General features: G+C 56.9%; 1 protein-coding gene across 1 annotated transcript; it reads left to right on the top strand.

The window, feature by feature from the left end:
• Nucleotides 1-1,546: 1,546 nt before the first annotated feature.
• On the top strand, nucleotides 1,547-24,238 carry SCARA5 (scavenger receptor class A member 5). The gene is made up of 8 exons (XM_066314592.1): nucleotides 1,547-1,662; nucleotides 5,838-5,966; nucleotides 8,660-9,334; nucleotides 13,766-13,846; nucleotides 16,686-16,784; nucleotides 20,501-20,554; nucleotides 22,414-22,605; nucleotides 23,967-24,238. The coding sequence occupies exons 1-8, from the start codon at nucleotides 1,551-1,553 to the stop codon at nucleotides 24,101-24,103; spliced, it is 1,479 nt and encodes a 492-aa protein (XP_066170689.1). The 5' UTR covers nucleotides 1,547-1,550; the 3' UTR covers nucleotides 24,104-24,238.
• Nucleotides 24,239-24,557: the final 319 nt, after the last annotated feature.

Genomic DNA, 24,557 nt, shown 5'->3' on the forward strand with positions numbered 1-24,557 from the left:
TGTTCCGAATTCCCGTGTCCCGGTTCTCCCGGGAGTGCTCGGGTCCCGAATTCCCGTGTCCCGGTTCTTCCCGGGAGTGCTCGGGTCCCGAATTCCCGTGTCCCGGTTCTCCCGGGAGTGCTCCGGTCCCGAATTCCCGTGTCCCGGTTCTCCCGGGAGTGCTCCGGTCCCGAATTCCGGTCCCAAATTCCCGTGTCCTGGTTCTCCCCGGGGATGCTCCAGTCCCGAATTCCCGTGTCCCGGTTCTCCCCGGGGGTGCTCCGGTCCCGAATTCCAGTCCCGAATTCCCGTGTCTCCGTTCTCCCCGGGATGCTCCAGTCCCGAATTCTCATGTCCCGGTTCTCCTCGGGGGTGCTCCGGTCCCGAATTCCAGTCCCGAATTCCCGTGTCCGTGTTATCACCGGGGATGCTCCAGTCCCGAATTCCCGTGTCCCGGTTCTCCCCGGGGTGCTCGGGTCCCGAATTCCAGTCCTGAATTCCCGTGTCCATGTTATCCCCGGGGGATGCTCCAGTCCCGAATTCCCGTGTCCCGGTTCTTCCCGGGGGTGCTCCGGTCCCGAATTCCCGTGTCCCGGTTCTCCCAGGAGATGCTCCAGTCCCGAATTCCCGTGTCCTGGTTCTCCCCGGGGATGCTCCAGTCCCGAATTCCCGTGTCCTGGTTCTTCCTATCCCAGTTCCCTCTGTCCCGGTGTTCCCAGTTCCTATCCCAGTTCTCCCTATCCTGGTTCCTATCCCGGTTCTTCCTATCCCAGTTTTCCCTATCCCAGTTCCTATCCCAGTTCTCCCGATCCCAGTTCCTATCCCAGTTCCTATCCCAGTTTTCCCTATCCTGGTTCTTATCCCTGTTCCTATCCCAGATCTCCCTGTCCCGGTTTCCCCGGGGGGAATTCCTGCCCCGAATCCCTGTGGGATGTTTTTTATCTCCCGGCATTCCCCGGAGATTCTCCTGTCCCAGTGTCCCGGGAGAATTCCCAGCGGGAGTTTCTCCATATCCCGGTTCCCCTGGGATGCTCCTGCCCCTGTTTCCTTGATCCTCATTCCTGCGGGGGATTTGATGGATCCCTCTGGAATTCATGGATGGAGTTTCCCCCTTGGAACTGGGACCGGGAGCAGGGAGTGCTGCTGGTTTAACTGGGGTGGGCAGAACAATCCCAGGGAAAACAGAATCCATGGATCTGTCCCTGCTCCAAACTCCATCCAGACTTTCCTTGGATTCTCTGGGAATTCCAGCCCAGCCGGGAATTCCTTCCCAAGATCCCACCCCAAGTTCACCTTTCCCAGTGGGAATTCCATCCCCTGGCCCTCCAGCCTTTTATCCCAAATTCCGCTCTCCTGGAGCCCCTCAAGGTTCAGAAAGCGGCTCCGAGGATTCCCTGGATCCTTCCCTGATCCAACTGGACATTCCCAGCTCTCCCAGCCCTCGGAGCAGCTCCGTGTCCTGCTGGTTTTGGGATCCCGGAGCTGCAGGTGGGATCTCACCTGCTCCATGCCGATGCCGGGGCCAGGCAGGCTGGGCCGGGATCGGGACATTCCCGTTTTTCCCCGGCAGGATGGAGAACAAGGCCGTGTATCTCCGCACCTTCTCCGAGCGGGAGAACGGATCCATCCTGGAGGAGCCCTTCGAGGGAAGGAGCCTGTCCAAGCTGAACCTCTGCGAGCACGGTGAGGAGGGATCCGCCTCGGGATACGGCTCCGGATACACCTCTGGATGCATTTCTGGATCTATCTCTGGATCCAGCTCCGGATCCGCCTCTGGATCCATCTCTGGATCTGCTTCTGGATCTGCTTCCAGTTCCAGCTCCGGATCCGCCTCTGGATCTGCTTCCAGATCCAGCCCTGGATCCGCCTCAAGATCCAGCTCTGGATCCCCCTGGGATCTGCCTCCGCATCTGCCTCGGGATCCAGCTCTGGATCCTCCTCCAGATCCAGCTCTGGATCCACCTCCTGATCTGTCTCTGGGTCTGCCTCTGGATCCACCTTGGGTCCACTTCCAGATTCATCTCTGGATCTGCCCCTGGATCCATCTCCAGATCCTCTGGATCCACTTTCCAGATCCACCTCTGGATCTTCCTCTGGATCCACTTTCCAGATCCACCTCTGGATCCTCCTCTGGATTCACCTCTGGATCCACCTCCATATCTGCCTCTGGATCTGCTTTTGGGTCTGGCTCTGGATCTGGATCTGGATCCACCTCCAGATCTTGCTCTGGATCCACCTTGGGATCCTCCTCTGGATTCACCTCTGGCTCCATCTCCAGATCCTCTGGATCCACCTCCTGATCTGTCTCTGGATCCGCCTCTGGATCCACCTTGGGATCCAAGTCTGGATCCATTGGATCCACCTCCAGATCCATCTTCAGATCCTCTGGATCCACCTCTGGATCCACCTGCGGATCCACCTCTGGATCCACTTCTGGATTCTCCTCTGGATCCGCCTCTGGATCCATGGCGGGAATGGGAGCACGGAGAGCTCCCGGGATTTCTCTGGAAGGAGCTCCGGCTGTGGCTCCACAGGGGCAGAGCTCCGTGCTCAGCTCCAGATTCCGGCCAGGATTCCCTGCCCTGGGAAAGGGGACGGATTCCGTGCCGGGAGCAGCCCCGGGATGTGTCCTGGGGAGGTCCTGGCACATGTTTTCCAGGGATTCTCTGGCTCCCCCATCCCTGGGAATGTCCAAGGAAAGGTTGGAGCAGCCTGGGATAGCGGGACGTGTCCTTGGGAAGAGCTTTAAAATCCTTTCCCACCCAAACCATTCCGGGATTCTGGGATCAAGGACACTCAGGATCCATCCCGAGAGATTTTTATGGAATTTGGAGATGGAAAAGGGAAGTGAGACCCTTCCTGGAGTCCTGAGATTCCCAGTGAAGCCCCTGGATCCCAAAATTCCTTCTCAAGGAGGAATCGGGATGGGGCTGGAGCCAATCCCAGGCTGGGAGAGCTGGGAATGTGCAGCTGGATCAGGGCAGGATCCAGGGAATCCTCGGAACCTTTTCCACAGGGAAAGGAAAGCTGGGATTTGGGATAAATGGCTGGAGGACCGGGAGGCAGGGAATGGAATTCCCAGTGGGAAATGGGAGCCTGGGATGGGATCTTGGGAAGGAATTCCTGGCTGGGAGGGTGGGGAGGGGCTGTCTGAGCGGGGAACATCCAGCTCCAGATAAATTCCTCCTGGGAATGCTGAAAGAGGCTCATGGTGGTGATTCCAAAGGGGATAGGGGACAGCTTTGGATCCAGAGGGGGAATTTCCCATCCAGGAGATCCCTGAGTGCTGATCCCATTCCCAAAGGTTCATATCCCTGCTCCTCCTGCCTCTTCCCAACTTCCCGCTGGGAAGAGAGGATCCCGATCCTGCTGTTCCCATCCCTTCCCACCGGAAAACAGCCAGAAAATCCAGGAGGGAAGACTCGGAGCCCTGCAGCACCCATCCCAGAATTCCATAAAAATCCCTCGCCCTAGGAAAGGTTGGAGGCACCTCCCTGGCTTCGGGGTTTTTATGGAACTCCTCTTGGAATTCTCAGGGCTCGTCCCATGGCTGACCCCCGCAGGGAAGCCCATTCCCACGGGAAAGGCCTCTGGAGCGGGATTTCTGGGAAGGGACAGGAGAAAAGTCATCCCTGAGGATGGGACCGCCCGGATCCCGCCCGAATTCATGGAAAACTCCCTCCGGAGGATCCGTCGGGAGCGGGATCCAAACCTTCTCCTGGCCCAGAATCCCCGGACCTTTTCCAGGGATTCGGGGACCCCAAATCCCGGGATCCCGGTTGTTTCCCTCCTCCCTCTCCCTGGAGCCTGGGCAGGGGCAGGAAATGTTCGCTTTTCCTTGGATCCCGGCCCCTTCCAAGGGCCGGGAATGGGAGTGGGAGGATCGGGGCGCGCCGCCAGCTCCTCCCGGAGTCTCCCCGGAGCCGCTGGAAGCGCGAAAAGTCAGGAAAACATCCCGGGAATTCCGGGCTGGGAGCGGGGAACGGGATCCAGGTGGAGCATCCCGGATCCCACCTGAGCCGGATTCCCTCGGGATCGCCCCCGCTGATCCCGGAGCTCATTCCCGAGCTCCGAAGCCGGGCGGAGTTTCGGGATCCGCCCACCGTAACCCTTTCCCGGCTGGAGCCTTTTCCGAACATCCCTGTTTTCGCGCGGGATGGACACATGGAGCCGTGGAGCTTGAGGAAAAATCCAGGGAATGCTGGCGTCTCCCTGTGCGTGGGTTCCATCCCGGAATTCCAAGGAGCAGCTCGATCCCACCGGGATGGGGTGAGATTCCCACCTGGACATTTCCCGGCAGGGATGGAGCTGGGAATTCCCATAGGATGAGATCCGAAATCCCATCAGGAATAGCCCAGGCTGGGAATGGGAATTCCCATGGGATGAGATCCCAAATCCCAGCAGGAATAGCCCAGGCTGGGAATGGGAATTCCCATGGGATGAGATCCCAAATCCCAGCAGGAATAGCCCAGGCTGGGAATGGGAATTCCCATGGGATGAGATCCCAAATCCCAGCAGGAATAGCCCAGGCTGGAGCTGGGAATTCCCATAGGATGAGATCCGAAATCCCAGCAGGAATAGCCCAGGCTGGAGCTGGGAATTCCCATGGGATGAGATCCCAAATCCCAGCAGGAATAGCCCAGGCTGGAGCTGGGAATTCCCATGGGATGAGACCCCAAATCCCAGCAGGAATAACCCAGGCTGGGAATGGGAATTCCCGAGGGATGAGATCCCAAATCCCAGCAGGAATGGCCCAGGCTGGGAATGGGAATTCCCAAGGGATGAGATCCCAAATCCCAGCAGGAATGGGCCAGGCTGGGAATGGGAATTCCCATGGGATGAGACCCCAAATCCCAGCAGGAATAGCCCAGGCTGGGAATGGAATTTCCATGGGATGAGATCCCAAATCCCAGCAGGAATGGCCCAGGCTGGGAATGGGAATTCCCCTCTCCTGTGGGATGAGGAGCTCTGGATCCAGGAGCACCAAACACCGGGATGGAGGCACACACGGCTCCGGGTGGGAATTCTGGGCTTTTCCTCCATCTTATCCCAGTGTCTCCTTGGGGAAACTCGGATCTGGGAAAGGGCGAATTCCTGAGCTGGAATGCAAGTGCTGGGAAAAGCTGCTCCCAGAAATCCCGGTGTTCCCACCAGGATCCAACTGGGAATGGTTTGGGTGGGAAGAGACCTTCAAACTCATCCCATTCCATGGACAGGGACAACATTCCCATGATCCCAGGCTGCTCCAAGCCCATCCAACCTTTCCTTGGACACAGCCAGGGATCCAAGGATTCTCTGGGAATTCCAGCCCAGCTGGGAATTCCTTCCCAAGATCCCACCCCAAGCTCCCCTTTCCCACTGGGAATTCCATTTCCTGGCTCCATGTCCTCCAGCCTTTTCCCAAATCCCGGCTTTCCTTTCCCTCCAGAAAAGGCTCCGAGGATTCCCTGGATCCTTCCCTGATCCAGCTGCACATTCCCAGCTCTCCCAGCCTGGGATTGGCTCCAGCCCCATCCCGATTCCTCCTTGAGAAGGAATTTTGGGATCCAGGGGCTTCACTGGGAATCTCAGGACTCCAGGAAGGATCTCCCTTCCCTTTTCCATCCCTGAATTCCATAAAAATCCCTCGGGATGGATGCTGAGTGTCCTCGATCCCAGAATCCCGGAATGATTTGGGATGGGATCCATGGACCTTCAATCCCATCCCAACCCCGACCCCTCCCGCCATCCCAGGCTGCTCCAACCCCATCCAGCCTTTCCTCGGGCACTTCCTGGTGCCTCCTCGCCCTGGCAGGGACGATCCCGACCATTCCCAGGTGGAATTCCGAGGCTGAGCCGTGTCCCGCTGTGTCCCGCAGATCCCGGCCGGAGGATGAGGCCCTCGGGATGCTGCTGCCGGATGGGATCCGTGTCGGCGCTGAAATATTCCGTGGTGGGACTTTACCTCCTGGTCCTGCTCATCCTGGTGGGAATCTTCATCCTGGCAGGTGAGGCTGGGAATTATTCCCTGCCCGGGAACGGTTTTCCGGGCGGAGGGAAAGTTGGGATCCAGCAGAAATCCTGGGAGCTCGAGGATGTTCCGGCTTGGGTTGAACCTCTGGAATTGCTGCGGGTTTTGAGGATCGGGTGCTGGGAATGCCGAGGCTCGGAGCCGGGATTGTTCCCATCGTTTGTGCCCAGCCGGATTTTCCTGGGTTGAGGAGGACGGGATGCAGGGCAGGGAATTATCCTGGCACATTCCAAGGCTCCTGACTCCCCCTTTTCCCGAATTTTGGTGAGTGCAGGGGTGACAAAGCCCGCCTTGGGAATGCCTGGAATTCCCACCCAGCCCCTCGGGAATTACCCAGCTCATCCCGGCACTGCCATTCCATGGGATCCGTGCTGCCTCAGGATTGTTCCCCTCCACGCCTTGTCCTCCTGGGAGAAATTCGGGAATTTCCCGGTTTAATCCTCAGTCCCGGGATCTCTCTGGAGATCCCTCATTCCCACCCCGTCCTTCCCAGAGTTTATCCCGTTATCCATGGCGGGAAGGGATGTGATCCCCTCTCCCTTTTCCATCCCCAAAATTCCCCCTCCCCGACGCCGGCGGCTCTCCAAGGGCTGGGAAAGGCCGGGAGAAGATTTTTCTGGAATTTCGAGGCCTCTCCCGCTGTGCATTGCTGGGATGTTGTTGTTGGCCGGAGGATCCCGGAGCGAGGGATGCCAGGGATTTGGGACAAGCTCCGCTCCAGGAATAACAACAACAACCTCTGGCACCGGGAATCTTTTAATTCCTGCCTCCCGGAGCGGCGGGACTGGCGGGATTCCAGGAAAACCACAGGAAAACAACTTCACCCCCCACCCCGGGTCGTCACCCGGAATCTTGGAAAAGGGAGGAAATCAGAGAAATCAGGGAATTCTGGGAATTCAGGGAAATCATCTCCGTGGTTGTGGCTTTCTGGAGGTTTGGAATTTTAAGCCAGGTCCTGGAATTCTGAGCTGGGGGTGTCCAGAGCGTTCATCCCAGCTGGAAAACCACCGGCACGGGGGTGGTGTGGGATAAAGGGCTCACAGCTGGGAATCTTGGGGAGAACAGCCCCAGCTCCCAGGTTGGGAGCTTGGAAAACCGGGAATGTCCATGGGCACCTTTAATGCTCAGATTTCCCATGGAAAATCCCTTCCTGGGCTCCTGGAGGCAGACACAGAGCTGGGAATTTCCTCCTTCTGGGAGGAAGAGCCACGGAAAGACGGATGGAATGCTTCCAGTGGGAAGGGACATGGGTGTCCAATTCCATAGGGACACTTCCCACCATCCCAGGTTGCTCCAAGCCCCGTCTGACCTGCCCTGGAATGTTTTGGGGGTGGGTTTGGCCGGGAATTGTTTGGGATCCAGCCAGGGCATGTGACCTTCCTTGGAAAAGGGGTTGGGAAAAGGGTCAGTGCCAAAAATCCAAGGAATTGCCAAGGAGCAGCAGGAATGGGATTATTTTCCTCCCTGGAGCCGGAGTTTTCCACACGGAGCTCCGTCAATTCCCCTGGGAACTCACATTCCCTATATCCCTGTCCCTGGTCCTCCCAACCCACTGAAAAGCCTCTGAGCCCGCAGATATCCGACTTTTTCATGGAATCATGGAATGGTTGTGGTTGGAAAACGCCTTGGACCCCCTGGAGCCCAGCCACTCCCCTGATCCGTGTCCCAGAGTGCCACGTCCACACGGATTCAAATCCCTGCAGGAATAAGGATTCCACCCCTGGGCAGCCTTTTCCCCGAGGGAATCCTTCCTAATTCCAACTTTCCCTGGAAAAACTTGGGGCTCTTCCCTCTTGTCATTCCTAAATAACGACGAAACCCCCAAACATCCCAAGGTTTTTTCCTCAGGGAATGGTTTTCCCTGTAGTTTTCCGTCCTTCCCGTGGGAGCCTCTCCCTCCCCAATCCCTCAGATCCCTCCCAGGGATGCCGGGACCAAACTGGGATGAGCAGAGGGAACTGAGAAGGAGAATCCCGGCCGGAATTCCGAGACAAACCGTGGGATTCATGGGAACAGGGATTGCAAAGATAACTGGGAGAACCTGATTCCAGCTTGGAGCAGCCTGGGATGGCGGGAGGTGTCGGGGTTGGGAATGGGATGGGATTGAAGGTCCCTTCCCACCCAAACCATTCCAGGATCCTTGGGAGCTGCTGGGATGGCTCCAGGCGGGAATTCTGCGTCTTGGCCGGAAAATCCTGTAGGATGAAGCTCCAAGGGATTTCAGGAAAACCCCGAGCTCCAGGGAATCCTTGGAGCCGCTTCCTGAGCCTCAAGAGGCTCCAGGAGAGCTGGGATTTGGGATAAAGGGCTGGAGGGCCTGGAGGCAGGGAATGGAATTCCCACTGGGAAAGGGGAGCTTGGGGTAGGATCTTGGGAAGGAATTCTTGGCTGGGCTGGAATTCCCAGAGAATCCCTGGGAATGTCCAAGGAAAGGTTGGGAATTTCCCTATCCAGGTGGAACTGGATGAGCTTTACTGCTCCTTCCCACCCAAACCATTCCAGCTGGATCCTCCAGCACACAACTCCTTCTCCAGCCTCGGATTCCGGCAGAGGGGAAAAACCTTTTTGGGGCGGGAATTTCACCTCCCAGGAACCAGGAACACCCTCGGGACCATCCCAGACCCCAAGGGCTCTCCCTGACCTCCCGCCTCTCCTCTCCCTCCATCCCAGTCTCCCGTCCCCGGGCGTCTCCCGAGGATCTCCAGGCGCTCCTGGGAGACGTCCACCGGCTCAACGAGACTTTCCGGGACCTGCAGCTCCAGCTGCTCCATCCTCCTCCTCATCCCGACTTCCTGGAGCACCTCTGGAGCCTCCAGGATCTCCTGCACAACCACTCGGACTCCCTGCTGCTGCTGACCTCCTCTGTCCGGAGGCTGGAGGAGCTCCTGAGGATCCTGCAGAGCCGGGCGGGACAGACGGACGTCTCCTTATCCCGGCTCCGCGATTCCCTGAGCCGGGAAGGCGAGGCGGCGCAGCTGGAGCTGTGGAGGCTGTCGGCGGAGGCCAACGGCAGCCGGCAGCTCCTGGAGCACCACCAGCACCTCCTGGGACACCTGGGAGGACGGATGGAGGCCCTGGGAGAGCAGGTGGAGGCTCTGGCCGGAGCCGTGGACTCGGTGAACCGCAGCCTCTCCGAGGATATCCGCCTGCAGCGTTCCCGGCTCCGGGATCTGCGGGGGATCCTGGGGAACGCCAGCCAGGAGGCCCGGAGGATCCGTGCGGAGCAGGCGGCCACCGAGAGGCAGCTGAGGATGGAGCTGGCTCTGCTGGGAAACGTCACCGAGGAGCTGCGCCTCAAGGATTGGGAGCATTCGGCAGCGCTCCGGAACGTCTCCGTGATCCGGGGTGAGGAGCCGGGAACGACGGGAGGGATCGGGGATGAGGTGGGTCTCAATCCGTCAGGGATTGGAGGAAGGTTGGGGTTGGAAAAGTTCTTCCGAGGTTGTGGAGTCCAATCGCTGCTGGTTTTTATCCACAGGGATTTTAATCCTGGGAGTTGGGGACTCCAGACTTCCCTGGGTGTGATTTATATCCAGCTCCCAGATCCACAGGGATTTTAATCCTGGGAGTTGGGGACTCCAGACTTCCCTGGGTGTGATCCGTGTCCAGCTCCCAGATCCACAGGGATTTTAATCCTGGGAGTTTGGGGACTCCAAACTTCCCTGGGTGTGATCCATGTCCAGCTCCCAAATCCACAGGGATTTTAATCCCTTCAGGAATGGGGACTCCAAACTTCCCTGGGTGTGATCCATGTCCAGCTCCCAAATCCACAGGGATTTTAATCCCTTCAGGAATGGGGACTCCAAACTTCCCTGGGTGTGATCTGTGTCCGCCTCCCAGATCCACAGGGATTTTAATCCTGGGAGTTTGGGGACTCCAAACCTTCCCAGGGTGTGATCAGTGTCTGCCCCCCAAATCCACAGGGATTTTAATCCTGGGAGTTTGGGGACTCCAAACCTTCCCAGGGTGTGATTTATGTCCACCTCCCAAATCCACAGGGATTTTAATCCTGGGAGTCTAGGGATTCCAAATGTCCCTGGGTGTGATCCATATCCACCTCCCAGATCCACAGGGATTTTAATCCCTTCAGGAATGGGGACTCCAAACCTTCCCTGGATGTGATCCATGTCCAGCTCACAAATCCACAGGGATTTTAATCCCTTCAGGAATGGGGACTCCAAACCTTCCCTGGATGTGATCCATGTCCAGCTCACAAATCCACAGGGATTTTAATCCCTTCAGGAATGGGGACTCCAAACCTCCCTGGGTCTGTTCCGATCCCTCACAGCCCTTTCCATGCAGGAATTGTTCCTGGTATCCAACCAAACTTTCCCTGGTTTCCTCGTCCCGTCTCCCGTTTCCCAACTCCCACCTGGCTCTAACTTTTCATGGAGACGTGGAGAGGGAAAATGTCCCCCTGGATCCTCCTTTTCTCCAGGCGCAGCCCCTTTCCCAGCTCCCTCAGCCTCTCCTGGTGCTCCATTCCCGTTTCCAGCTCTGTTCCCTTCCCTGGACATGCTCCATGGTCCAGATCCGGCCCCATCCATTCCCTGCATCTCCGTCCCCTGGGAATCCACAAATATTCCCCATCCGTGGTTGGGAAGAAAGCTCCAAGGTTCCCTCCAAGATGCCAGGAAAATCCGACTTTCCCCCCATCCCATCTTCTCCTCCTTTTCCACCCTCAGTCCTTCCCAAATCCCGGAATGGTTTGGGTGGGAAGGGCCTTTAAATCCGATCCCATCCCAATTCCAACACCTTCCATAATCCCAGGTTGCTCCAAGCCCCATCCAGCCTGGCCTTGGGCACTTCCAGGGATCCAGGGGCTGCCACAGCTTCTCTGGGAATGCTGTGCCAGGGAAAACCCATGGAGAAGCCCAGGAGATCCCGTTGGAAGCTCCAGGGTGGAGCAGGAGGTTGGGAGCAGCTCCTCTCCCGTTTTCCACCTGCGGAGACCTCACGGGCTGCTGCTCATTCCTGCTGCTTCCAGCTGGAATTCCAGCTGGAATTCCATCTGGAGAGGCCCGGGGCTGGTGCCAAGGCACTTGTTCCCCTTTTCCAGCTGCCGAGCCGGAGGGGATGGATGTGCTTGATCCCCAGGAGATCCATCCCCCTGGAATCCCAACAGCTCCCGAGGTCCTTCCCCTCATCCCTGCAGGATGTTGGCTCCCAATCCCTGTTTTTTTGGGGTGCTGGGACCACTCTGTCCCGTTTTTTTTGACATTTCCCTATTTCCCCACTCCCTGGATCCCACATTTCCCTCCCCATCCATGGGAATGACGTCACCTGCCCTGGGATGGAGCCACCGAGGGTGGGATGGAGCTTTGGAATCGCCTTATCCCAAAAAACAAACCCCTTCCCAAAGGGCCGGCACTGGATTTATCAGCCCTGACACATTCCTGGCACCCCAAACTTCCCTCTCCACCCATCCCATGGATAATTCCCGGGGCCTTGTGCCCAGCTGGATTCATCCCAGCTCCAGATGTCCTTGGGTGAGTCCGTCGTGTTCCCGGATGGATTTGGCCGAGCCATTCCCTGCCTCCCCTTTTCTTTCTCCCTAAATCCTGGGCTCTGGATCCTGGATTCCGGATTTGGGCAGCTTGGGAATGTCCCCAGGTTCCTCTCCAGCATCCAGGGATGGATCCGAGCACCTCCCGTGGCTCAGGAAGGACAACACGGAGCAGTTTTGGGTCTTGGGAGTCACCCTGAGGGGGAATTCCCGGGATCACAACCCCCGGGTGGGATGTGCTGGATCCCAGCAGGTTCCATCCATCAGGAAACGCCTCATCCTGCTGGGATTGGAGGCTGGGAAGCCGGGATGCAGCAGGAATAGGATTTCCTGGGAGCTGTGGGGTGGGAACAGCTGGGAACGCTCAGGAGCCTCTCCCAGCCGCCCTTCCCAGTTTTCCTCCCTGTGTCCTGTCCCAAGAGCTGTTCCTGGCGTGGGACCAGCCCCGGGAGGATTCTGGAAAATCTGTGGCTGTCCCATGCCTGGAAGTGTCCATTCCCAGAGTCTGGAGTTCATTCCCAGAGTCTGGAGTTCATTCCTGGGATCAGGAGTCCATTCCCAGGGTCCGGAGTTCATTCCCAGAGTCTGAAGTTCGTTCCTGGGATCAGGAGTCCATTCCCAGGGTCTGGGGTCCATTCCCAGGGTCTGGAGTTCACTCCCAGGGTCTGGAGTTCACTCCCAGGGTCTGGAGTTCATCTCCAGGATCTCGGATCCATTCCCAGGGTCTGGCATCCGTTCCCAGGGTGTGGAGTTCATTTCTGGGATCAGGAGTCCATCCCCAGGGTCTGGAATTCATTCCTGGGGTCTGGGGCCCATTCTTTGGATCTGGAGTTCATCCTTAGGGTCTGGAGTCTGCTCCCAGGCTCTGGAATTTGTTTACAGGGTCTGGAGTCCATTCCTAGGATCCGGGATCCATCCCCAGGATCCAGGGTCCATCCCTGGGATCTGGAGCCCATTCCCAGGATCCAGAGTCCATTCCCAGGATCTGGAGCCTGTTCCCAGGATCTGGAGCCCATTCCCAGGATCCAGAGCCCATTCCCAGGATCCGGAGCCCATTCCCAGGATCTGGAGCCCGTTCCCAGGATCTGGAGCCCATTCCCAGGATCCAGAGTCCATTCCCAGGATGCGGAGCCCATTCCCAGGATCTGGAGCCTGTTCCCAGGATCTGGAGCTCGTTCCCAGGATCCGGAGCCCGTTCCCAGGATCCGGAGCCCATTCCCAGGATCTGGAGCCCATTCCCAGGATCCAGAGTCCATTCCCAGGATCCAGAGCCCATTCCCAGGATCCAGAGCCCATTCCCAGGATCTGGAGCCCATTCCTCCATCCCCTCAGCCCCCGGAGTTGTTCATTCCCTTGGGAAGAGACAGCCAGGCCCAAGAATTCCGTATTTCCCATCATCCTTTCCCATCCCCGACCGTCTCCAGCCCGGGATGTTTTCCAACCTTGACACGAGATCCCACTCCAGATCCTACAGAACATTCCCAGATCCCAATTCCCGATCCATTAAAACCGCTGCACATCCCTGTTCTTCCTGACCCTTTTCCATGGCCCAGAGCCCTGGCTGGATCTCAGCTTCCCGAGTTCCCGGCTTTTCTGATTTCTGGGAAAACAGTTCCCAGGGGTGGATGGGTGGGAATGACCGGCCTCTCCCTGCCCTCTTTTCTCTCATCCCAGGAATATTTTTTTTTTCTCCGTTATTTTTCTCTTCAAATTCCTTCTTCCCATTGTTTTGGCTCCCGATTATTTTTCAGCTTTCGGGATTTGACCCTTTGCAGAATGAGGGATAAAACCCGGGATTGGGATCTTCTGCTCATTCCTGGGATTTTACCAAAGCCCTGCTGTCGATCCTCCCCTAAAGGATCATCCCCAGAATTCCCAGAGGAAATGGAAAATGTCCCTGCCCATGGATGATCCTTAAAACCCATTCCAACCCCTAAAATTCCAGGACTCTATGAACATTCCCAAAATGCCTATTTTCCCCGATTTCTCCCCATGATTTCTTCGGGAATGTCCCAGCTTTTGGCCTAAAGGAAAATTCCCGGAGCCACGCCCAAGGTGAAGCTTCCAGGTGAATTTTCCTGGCGCCTGGAGCAGGTCGGTGGGATCCAGCTTGGAATTTAACGTCCAGAAATCCTGGAAGTTTCAAACCATGGAAAACTGCTCTGGCAGCTCCTTTCTCCCCGTGTTTCTTGGGAAATCCCTGGATCTCCCGCTCCCGCTGCACATTCCCAAATCCAGGATGTGATTCCCGCCCTCCTGTTGTGTTCCAGGACCACCGGGACCCAAAGGAGACCGAGGCACGGAAGGGATGGAGGGAGAGCCCGGCCTTCCCGGCCTTCCCGGGCTCCGAGGTAAGGAAAACATTCCCGGTGTCCATAAAATCCCACAAAACCCCATCCCTGAAAAACCCCTGGCTTGATCCAAATCCAAAGGAACAACTCTCGGTGACTTCCTGAGCCATCCCTCGGGATGTCCCAACTCCTGAGGGACACGGGCATGGATCTGCTCTCCCAGATCCTGGAACATCCATCCTAGGGATGGGGAAAAAGTCACCGTCCGCCCGGCTCCAGGAAATCCACGTCGATATTCCCAGATTCCAGACAATCTGGAGCTGGAATTGTCTGCCCCATTCCCAAACTGAGCCTTCCAAGGCACCAGGGCTGGAATTGCTGCTGGATCCCTCCAGCAGATCCCAGGAACCCTTCCTGGGGCCTCGGCTCCGAGACTTTTCCGGGATGTTTTTTCCAACGTCAGTAATGCAAATTTTCCGATCCCCCCTCCTTCTTAATTCCATTGTTTTTGGGGAGGAATTCCATTGGAAGCCACCAGAGGACATTCCCACCCTGAGGAAGAGTTGGCTCCAGCTGTCTCAGATTTTAAGGGAAATGTGGGAATGCTTCCAAGGGCTGGGAATGGCACGGAGGTGGTGCAGGATCCCCCAGGGATCCATCCCGCCGGGAGCAGGGATCCGCTCGGATCCGGCAGGATGGAGCTCCAGGGCCACATCCAGGGCCAGATCCAGGTTTGGATTTGTATCCAGGTCAAGGTCCAGATCCAGGACCAGATCCAGATCCAGGTTTGGACTCACATCCAGGTCAAAGCCTGGGTCCAGGTCCAGTTCCAGACCTGGATGTGGATCCCAATCCGTGTCCAGGTCAATGTCTAAGACCAGGACCAGGACAAGGGCCAGTTCCAGACCAGTCCAGGCCCAGGACCAGGACCAGGACCAGGCCCAGATCCATATCCCGGACCAAGTCTGGATCCATATCCCGGACCAAGTCTGGATACAGGTCAATGTCCAGATCCCAATCCAAGTCCAGATTCAGATTTGGATCCAGATCCAGGTCCATATCCAGGACCAGGACAAGGTCTGGATCCAGACCCAGATCCAGGCCCATATCCCAGACCAGTTCCAGGACCAAGTCCGGATTCAGGTCCAGGTCAAGGTCCAGATCCCAATCCAAGTCCAGATTCAGATTTGCATCCAGGACCAGATCCAGGTCAGACCAATCCCAGTTATCCCCTGCTCCAAACCCAGTGCACAGGACTCTGGATGTCAGATCCCCATCCAGATCCCGATCCATCCCTGGTATCCTCTGCTCCAAGGATTCTGAGGCACCAGGACCTTGCTGGGATTGCTTTGGGCTCAAACCCTGGGATTTTGGGATCGCTCCCTCCCCGGCCCAGCCAAGCCCAGCCTGGAAATCCGATCTCCCTCGGACAGCCCCTCCAGCTGCCCGTGCTCCTTCTCCCTCCAGCTGGAATTCCTGGCGCTGACAGATCCGTGGCTGTTTTTCTTGGGTGTAACAACCCTCGGAATTATATTGGCTCTTTCCCTTTTTTATTTTTTCCCACTCCATTTTGTTCTTGTTCAAACAGAAAAACAAAACGATCCCAGGAGAGTTCACCCTCGGGAAGAGTTGTGGGAAGAGCCACGATTTTTAGGTCTTTTCCTGGAGTTTTTCGGGATGCGGGTACGACCCTTTGGGTCTGAGTTCAGGTTGGGCTCAGGTGTATCCCTGGAAAAGCCCCTTTTCCATGGAAAATCCACCATCCTGCCCCACAGAAATCCAGGTCCTGATCCCTCCTCGGGATGGACACGGCAGGGAAAGATTGTGGCTTGGGATAATCCCTGCTGGAGCTGGGGCTGGAATTCTTCCTGGTGGATTTTTTTCCTCGTAAACCAGAGGAAAATCGTGACTGAGTTTGGAAAAGCCCAGCCCAGGAAGGGCAGGAGCAGCGGTGTCCAGGGAATTCCAGGCTCCCTCCACACGGATGGAGGATCCTGGCAGAGCTTCGGATCTGACCCCGGCTCAGGATGAATCCCTGCTGGATCATTCCAGAGGGATCACCCCCAGGTCCCACCAGGTCCCATCTCCAGCACAGGGTCCTTCCCTCCACCCTGGATCCACATCTGGATCCAGCTCCAAGTCCCAGTTGGGGTCCAGGTGCGGATGTAGATCCAGGGCCAGATCCAGGATCAAGATCAGGTCCAGGACCAGATCCAGGACCAGGTCCAAGTCCAGATCCTGGTCCAGAGCCAGTTCCAGGACCAGCATCAGGACCAGATCCAGGATCAGGATCAGGTCCAGTTCCAGGACCAGAATCAGGATCAGGATCAGGATCAGGATCAGGATCAGGATCAGGATCAGATCCAGTTCCAGGACCAGGATCAGGATGAGATCCAGTTCTAGGATCAAGATCAGGACCAGATCCAGGTCCAGGTCAAAATCCAGTTCCAGGTCCAGGACCAGGAGCAGATCCAGATCCAGGTCCAACTCCCATGTGGATGGAGGTCTCCTCCAAGGTTTGGATGTGTCCCCTGCGAAGGAATTCCCAAACTCCAGCCCCAGTTCCCACCTCCCAGAGGTCAGGAATGCTTCACACCGGAGGGTTTCACCCACCTCCTTCTCCAATAAATATCCAGCCCCTTAGACAGCATGGATCCAGGAGACCTGGAGCTCATGGGGACACATTCCGATTCCTTGGGATGGATCCCAGTTTTCCTTCCTTAATCTCTGGCTTTGGAGCCCCTCCAAGCCTGAGGACACCGATAAATCCATCCTGGATCCCTGGGAAGTGCAGGAAAAGGACGGCCGGACTCTCTTGAATCTCCTGGTATTCCCGGACTCCTGGCACGTCAGGATTGAGGAATTCTGCTGGAATTTTGTGTCCTTGTCCTCATTCCAGGGCTTCCCGGGGAGCGGGGCCCCCCCGGCCCGCGCGGACTGAAGGGGGACCAGGGAGAGCTCGGCCCTCGCGGTCCCATGGGAATGCGCGGATTCAAAGGTATGGACGCAGAATTCCGGCCGGGATGGGCTCTGGAGATCCTGGGATGAGGGGCAGAGCCATGGAAAAGGGAGTGGGGGGATCCTCTGGCTCGGGGAAACCACCTGGATCTCCTGGAGGAACAGGAATCTCGACGATTCCTACTCCGACACCGTTCCGCTGAGGAACGGCAAGGCTCGGAGGGGATGGATGGATTTGGGATGGACGGATGGATTTGGGATGTCCTCCCATTCCATGGGGCTCCGTGGGCACCTCCCAGGCTGTGCTCCCACGCCTGGCTCCGGCAGGGATTTGGGAATAATCTCCTGGTGGTTTTCTGGGGCATTCCTGACTCGCTGCTGTTTCCTGTCTTCCCATGCCCGGGAAAATGGCAGGAGTAGGAAATTGGGATTCACTTGGAACGGGAAATTCTGAGCCCCAACCGAAACCAGGATCGACAATCCCAAAAAACGCCCTCTGTGCTTCAAAATTCCTGCTGGGGAGGCAGGAAGGGAAAAAAGCCCGGGAAGAGCTGGGAATTGTAGGGAAAGGAAACCTGGAGTGGGCTGGATTTGGGATTGGCTGGGAAGGGATCCCAAAGATCCTCGAATTCCACTCCCTTCCACATCTTCTTCTATCCCAGGTTGCTCCAGGAGGTTGTAAAACCCCTGGATACATCCCCGGAGCTCCGGGAACATGGAGGTTTTCTCACTGGCCCACGCCGAGAGCTCCTTAAATCCAGAAAATTATCCCAGAAAATCCCTGGGCTGGGATTGGCCAGCCTGATGCCGGATTTGCTTGGCAAGGAATCATGGAATTGTTGAGGCTGGAAAAGTCCTCCGAGTCCAACCATTCCCAGTCCGGATCCGCGTCCCCAGGTGCCACATCCCTGTGGATTTCAATCCCTCGGGAATGGGGGCTCCACTGCCGGACTTGATGGTCTCCCAGGGCTTTTCCAACCTCAGCAATTCCATGGAAACCTCAAAGCCATTCCCGGATCCCATCCCAGAGATCCCTCGTGTCCCACATGGATGGGGGGGGGTCACTCCCAGGGCTCCAATGTGTCCCCCCAAAAATCCACCCCCCAACTCCACCCTGGAGACCGGGAATGTCGGATACAGGCAACCAACCCCTTTTCCAATGAAAATCCTTTCATCCAACCCCTTTTCCAAGGAAAATCCGACCCCTCTGGCAGCGTTTGGGCAGTTTGTGGGATTCTCTGGAATTTATGGGAAACAGACCCAGATCCAGGCACGGATCCAAAGCCGGGCTTTGCCTTAAATCCCGAATTTCTGCAGGAATTGTCCTACCCTTCTCCAAGGACTTCCTTCCGAGCACAGGAGCCCTCAGTTCCCTGGGAATTGCATCCCAGGAATCCTGGGATGGGGGTTTTAGGCGTGCAGGAGCCTCCTGATGGAAAATTCCAGGTTGAAACCTCTCCTGGAGCTGCTCCGACCTGGCAGAGGAACAGCAGATTCCCGAGTCCTTTTCCTCGTCGTTGTTTTCCCGTTTTCCATGGGTTTTCCCTCAAAAGGAAAATCCCAGTGGAGGATTTTTTCCCCCCGTCATTTCCAAATGGGAAAAATTATCCTGGGAAGCGAGGACAGGTCCACCACTTTTCCAGGGAAAAAGGTCATGCAGGGAATACACTCAGGCGGAAACAGCCGGAAAAATCCAGGGTGGGATCAGCAATTTAGGGATAAACTCGGGGGGACAAGGGAAGATTCCTTCCAGAACATCCCTGGGGTCGATTCCAGAGTTTCTGGGAATGTTCCTGGAGGCACAACCTGATTCCACCTGGGAAAACCTGAGGACTGGGGGATTCTCCTGGAGCTTTTTCCCAAGATTTTGGGATCCACTGATCCCTGTGGATCCATGGGAAGAGCTGAGCGTCTCTGTCACCGTGTCCGGGCCTGAATTTGGTGCACAATTCCAAAAAAATGATAGGAAAATGGCCAGGAATTCTTTGACGGTCACTGGGGGACGGACCAGGAGAAGCTTCTCCCGAATTCCTGGGCTCCATCCCAGTGCCAGGGCTCCCTCCAGGCTCTCAGGGAATTTGATCCCATTTTTTTGGATGTTCTCCAGCCCTGACACCTTGGGAGCTGAAGCCACCAAGTTATTCCCAGCAGAAAATTCCTGGGAGAAAGGAGAGTTGGGAAGAGGGGGAGAGAAGGAGACAGAGAATCCCAGAGGAGCTGTGGCTGCCCCTGGATCCCCGGGAGTGTCCAAGGAAAGGCTGGAGCACCCGACATCCAGAGCTGCTGGGTTTGGAATGGGATGGGATTGAAGGTCCCATTCCAGGATTCCCGGATTGTCGCTGCTCTCAGACTGGTGACGGAAACTGGGACAAGTTTGGGATTTAGGGATGCTAAAGGATTTAGGAATCCTCTTCCAAACTGCACGATCCCAGGATGCTCCAGCCTTTCCTTGGACACTCCCAGGGATTCTCTGGGAATTCCAGCCCAGCCAGGAATTCCTTCCCAAGATCTCACCCCAAGCTCCCCTTTCCCAGTGGGAATTCCACTCCCTGCATCCTGGCCCTCCAGCCTTTTATCCCAAATTCCAGTTCTCCTTGAGCACCTTGAGGCTCGGGAAGGGGCTCCAAGGATTCCCTGGACCCTTCCCTGATCCAGCTGGACATTCCCAGCTCTCCCAGCCCGGCTCCAGAGGGGCTCCAGCCCTGGGAGCAGCTCCGTGGCCTCCTCTGGAATTTCTCCTTCCAGAGTCAGGATCCCGGGGCTGGAGGTGGGGCCTCACCTGAGTGGGACAATTCCCGCTTTTCCTGCTGCCTGAACTTTGGGATCAGCCCAGGACGAGGCCATTCCCAAACCATTCCAACCTCTCCCCCACCCCATTCTGGGGACGGATCCATCCTGACCCGGGATCGTTGCTTCCCAATCCCGTTTTCCCTGGGCTGGATGTGAGGAGCAGGGGCTGCTCCAGCATCCCGACCCCATCCCTGGCACCATTCCCGGGAGTTTCCATCTGGATCCCATCAGCTCCGGGCCGCTTTCCCTCATCCCACACAGCTGCTCCCGCCCTCGGGACCAATCCCTCTCTCCCGGAGCCTCCCAGGGAAAGGGCCGGAATTTCCTGCCCAGCTCTGGTTTTTTGGGATTGTTTTCCACCCGATGTTTTCCTTTATCCCGGAGTTTGGAGCCGCTCTGGGCGTTGTTTGTTGTTCCTGGAGGCCGGAGCATCCTGGAGCCTTTCCCTTGGGATCGGGCCAGGCTCGGGATCAGCAAATCCGAGCCCCTGGTTCCGTTCAGGACCTGGAAAACCTGGGAATGAGGGAGGAGGAGGCTCCGGGAGAGCCAAGGAATGACCGAGCTCGTTAGTGAGGTCATTAATGGGATATTAAACCGTGACTGGGATATGAAATCATTCCTGGGATATCAAAAGGGCGGGAATGTTTATCCAGCTGCTCCCGACCCCCTGGCATCACCCTTTTCCATGGATACGAAATTGGGAATCCACATCCCCAGCCCTGAGCACCAAATGAGGCGTTTTTAGCCCCAAATGGGGGATTCCCACCCCCAAATCGGGAATTTCATCCCGAAATCCAGGGGTTTGTTGCTGTTTTTCATGGGATCTGCAGTCAGGAATTCCAGGAGCACCAGGCCTTCCTCTTCCCTCTGCCGCAGGACGCAGGATCCCGGAGGATTTTTGGGATTTCCCATCCCTCCGGAGCAGGGATGGGAAATTCCAGCAATTCCGGATCTTTCTCTTCCCAGGTGACCGCGGCCCCAAGGGGGACAAAGGGGACCGAGGGGCTGCTGCTGGCACAGGTGAGCTCCTGGCGGGATCCACGGGGATCCCAGCAGGGATTTGGGGGAGATTTTTGGGAATTAGGACTCTGGGGCGGGGGGGGGGAAAATTCCTGATGCAAAGAGGCTGCTGGGAAAACCATCCCGGGGTTTTCCTGCCTGGATGAGGAGGAGCCGGAGCCAGCGGGAAGTGGGAGGGATGGCGGGAATGGGAAAGGACCAGGAATGGGAAAGGACCAGGAATTCCAGAGGGAAGAGGTTGGGAATGACAATGGTGTCCTCCAGGCTTGCTGCCATCCCAGGGACATCCCAGCTTGGGGACATTTCCCATGGAATTCCAGGGATATCCCAGGTTGGGGACATTCCTACCTGGGGACATCTCAACTTGGGGACATTCTCCATGGAATTCCAGGGATATTCCAGCTTGGAGACATCCCTCCTTGGGGAAATTCTCCATGGAATCAGGGACATCTCAGCTTGGGGACATCAGCCCTGGAAGCCCTAGGACATTCCTCCTTGGGGACATTTACCTTGGAATTCCAGGGATATCACTCCTTGGGGACATCTCTCCTTGGGACATTCCCCCTGGAATCTCAGGGATATCCCAGCTTGGGGACATCCCAGCTTGGGGACATTCCCCATGGAATCCCAGGGACATCCCTGCCTGGGGCCATTTGTCACCATGGATGATGTCACTGTGGATGACATCACCATTGATGACATCATCATCATCCCTTTGAGATGTCACCATCCCTGGAATTGTCACCACGGATGATGCCACCATGGATGATGCCACCATGGATGATGCCACCATGGAGATGTCACCACAAATAATGTCACCATGGATGATGTCACCATCCCTTTGAGATCTCACAGTCCCTGGGGATGCCACCATGGATGTGTCACCATGGATGTGTCACTACACATGATGTCACCATGGATGATGTCACCATGGATGATGTCACTGTGGATGATGTCACTATGGATGATGTCACCACACATTATGTCACAATGGATGATGTCACCATGGATGATGTCACCACCCCTTTGACGTGTCACCATCTCTGGAATTCCCACCATGCAAAATGTCACCAGGGATGACATCACCAGGGGTGACATCACCAGGGATGACATCAGTATAAATGATGTCATGATAGATGACATCACAGTGGATGACATCATCACTGATGGTGTCACCATGGATGACATCACCATGTCTTTGAAATGTCACCATCCCTGGAGATGTCACCGTCAATAATGCTACCATCGATGATGTCACCATGGATGACATCACCATCCCTGGGGATGTCACCATGACTGTGTCACCATGGATGCTGTCACCATGTGATGTCACCATGTGATGTCACCATCCCTGGGGATGTCACCTCAGATGGTGTCACCATGGATGAGGTCTCCATTCCTTTGAGATGTCACCATCCCTGGAGCTGTCACCATGGATGACATCACCAGCAATGACATCACCATGGATGATGACACCATGACAGATGACATCACCATGGATGATGTCACCATGGCTGCTGCTGCTGATGTCACTATCCCTGGGGATGTCACCATGGGTGATGTCATCACAGATGATGCAACCATGGCTGATGCCACCATAGCTGATGTCACCATCCCTCTGAGATGTCACCATCCCCAGGGATCTCAATATGGATGATGTCATGACCAATGGCATCACCGTGGATGATGCCATCAAAAACTACGTCACCACAGATGATATCATCACTATCCCTGGAGTTGTCACCATGGATTACATCAGCACAGATCGTGTCACCACGTATGACGTCACCACGTATGACGTCACCACACACGACATTATCGTATATGACGTCACACATGACATCATCCCTGTCTCCCAGCTCCGGCCGAGGGCTCCGTGCGGCTCCTGAACGGCTCCGGGCCTCACGAGGGGCGCCTGGAGATCTTCCACGAGCGCCGCTGGGGCTCCGTCTGCGACGACGGCTGGGACAGCCGGGACGGTGACGTCGCCTGCCGCATGCTGGGATTCCCGGGAGCCGCCGACGTCTTCCGCATGGCGCGCTTCGGACAAGGTGGGACGGCCCACGGGATGGGGCATGGCCGGGGTGGGACAATCCATGGGATTGGGGAATGGCCAAGGTGAGACAGCCCCTGGTGGGATTGGGGAATGGCCAAAGTGGGACAATCCATGGGATGGGGAATGGCCAAGGTGGGATAGCCCCTGGTGGGGTTTGGGAATGGCCGAGGTGGGACAGCCCACAGGATTTGGGAATGGCTGAGGTGGGACAGCCCGTAGGATTTGGGAACGGCCGCCATTTGCAGGGTGCCGGCTCTGGAATGGCTCCCCAGGGAACTGAGGACGTTCCTGACCCTGCCGGAGCTCCTGGAGCATTCAGAAAACATTCCCTGGGACAGGGAGGGGTTTTTGGGGGATCAGGATTGGATTGACGATCCCAGGGGATCCCTTCCCACTCTGCGGACTCCAGAATTCCCCTGAACTCCTCGGGTTTGCCTCTCCAGCTTCTCGGACCTGACAGATCCTGGAAAAGCCACTCCAGGATTGCACCTGGATCCTTCCTGTCCCTCATTCCCACCTCAGGAGACCTCGGGATGTTCTCCCACCACTGCTCCATCCATCCCACCTGGCCTTGGACATTGCCAGGGATCCAGGGATTCTCTGGGGATTCCAGCCCAGCCGGGAATTCCTTCCCAAACTCCCCTTCCCCAGTGGGAATTCCATTCCCTGCCTCCCGGCCCTCCAGCCCCTTCCCAAATTCCAGCTCTCCTGGAGCCCCTTGAGGCTCAGGAAGCAGCTCCAAGAATTCCCTGGATCCTTCCCTGATCCAGCTGCACATTCCCAGCTCTCTCAGCCTGGGATTGGATCCAGCCCCATTCCGACTCCCCTGCAGGATGGAATTTTGGGATTCAGGGGTTTCACTGGGAATCTCAGGACTCCAGGAAGGGTCTCCCTTCCCTTTTCCATCCCCGAATTCCATAAAAATCCCTTGGGATGGATCCTGAGTGTCCTTGATCCCAGAATCCCAGAAGGGTTTAGGTGGGATTCATGGACTTTCAATCCCATCCCAGGGACACTTCCCCTGATCCCAGAGCGATCCAAATCCACCCTCGGACATTCCCAGGGATTCTCTGGGAATTCCAGCCCAGCTGGGAATTCCTTCCAAAGATCCCACCCCAAGCTCCCCCTTTCCTAGTGGGAATTCCACTCCCTGGCTCCTGTGCTTCCATCCCTTTTCCCAAATTCCAGCTCTCCTGGAGCCCCTTGAGCCTCGGGAAGTGACTCCAAGGATTCCCTGGATCTTTCCCTGCTGGGCATTCCCGGCTCTTCCAGCCCTGGGAGCAGCTCCGGGGCCAGATGGATCCACGGATATTCCGGATCCGTGGAATTCCAGCCCCCGTGTCCGTGTGTCCGCAGGCTCCGGGCAGATCTGGATGGACGACGTGTCCTGCACGGGCAGCGAGGATTCCCTGGAGCTCTGCAGCTTCTCGGGATGGGGCCGCACCAACTGCGGACACGCCGAGGACGCCGGCGTGCGCTGCCGGACGGACTGACCCCAAATCCGGCCCCAGGGGAGATCCCAAATCCATCCCAAAGGGAAAATCCCAAATCCGGCCCCAAGGGGAACCCCCAAATCCGGCCCCAGGGGAAATCCCAAATCTGGCCCAAAGGGGAACCCCCAAATCCGGCCCCAAGGGGAAAATCCCAAATCCGGCCCTGGGGGAAACCCCAAATCCGGCCCCAGGGAAAATCCCAAATCTGGCCCCGGGGGAAACCCCAAATCCGGCCCCAGGGGAAATCCCAAATCTGGCCCCGGGGGAAACCCCAAATCTGGCCCCAAGGGGAAAATCCCAAATCTGGCCCCGGGGGGAAATCCCAAATCCAGCCTGATGGGAAATCCCAAATCCGGCCCCAAGGGGAACCCCCAAATCCCACCCCAGGGGAAATCCCAAATCTGGCCCCAAAGGGAAATCCCAAATCTGGCCCCGGGGGAAATCCCAAATCCAG

Source organism: Sylvia atricapilla, chromosome 3 (genome assembly GCF_009819655.1).
Source record: "Sylvia atricapilla isolate bSylAtr1 chromosome 3, bSylAtr1.pri, whole genome shotgun sequence".
NCBI lineage: Eukaryota > Metazoa > Chordata > Aves > Passeriformes > Sylviidae > Sylvia > Sylvia atricapilla.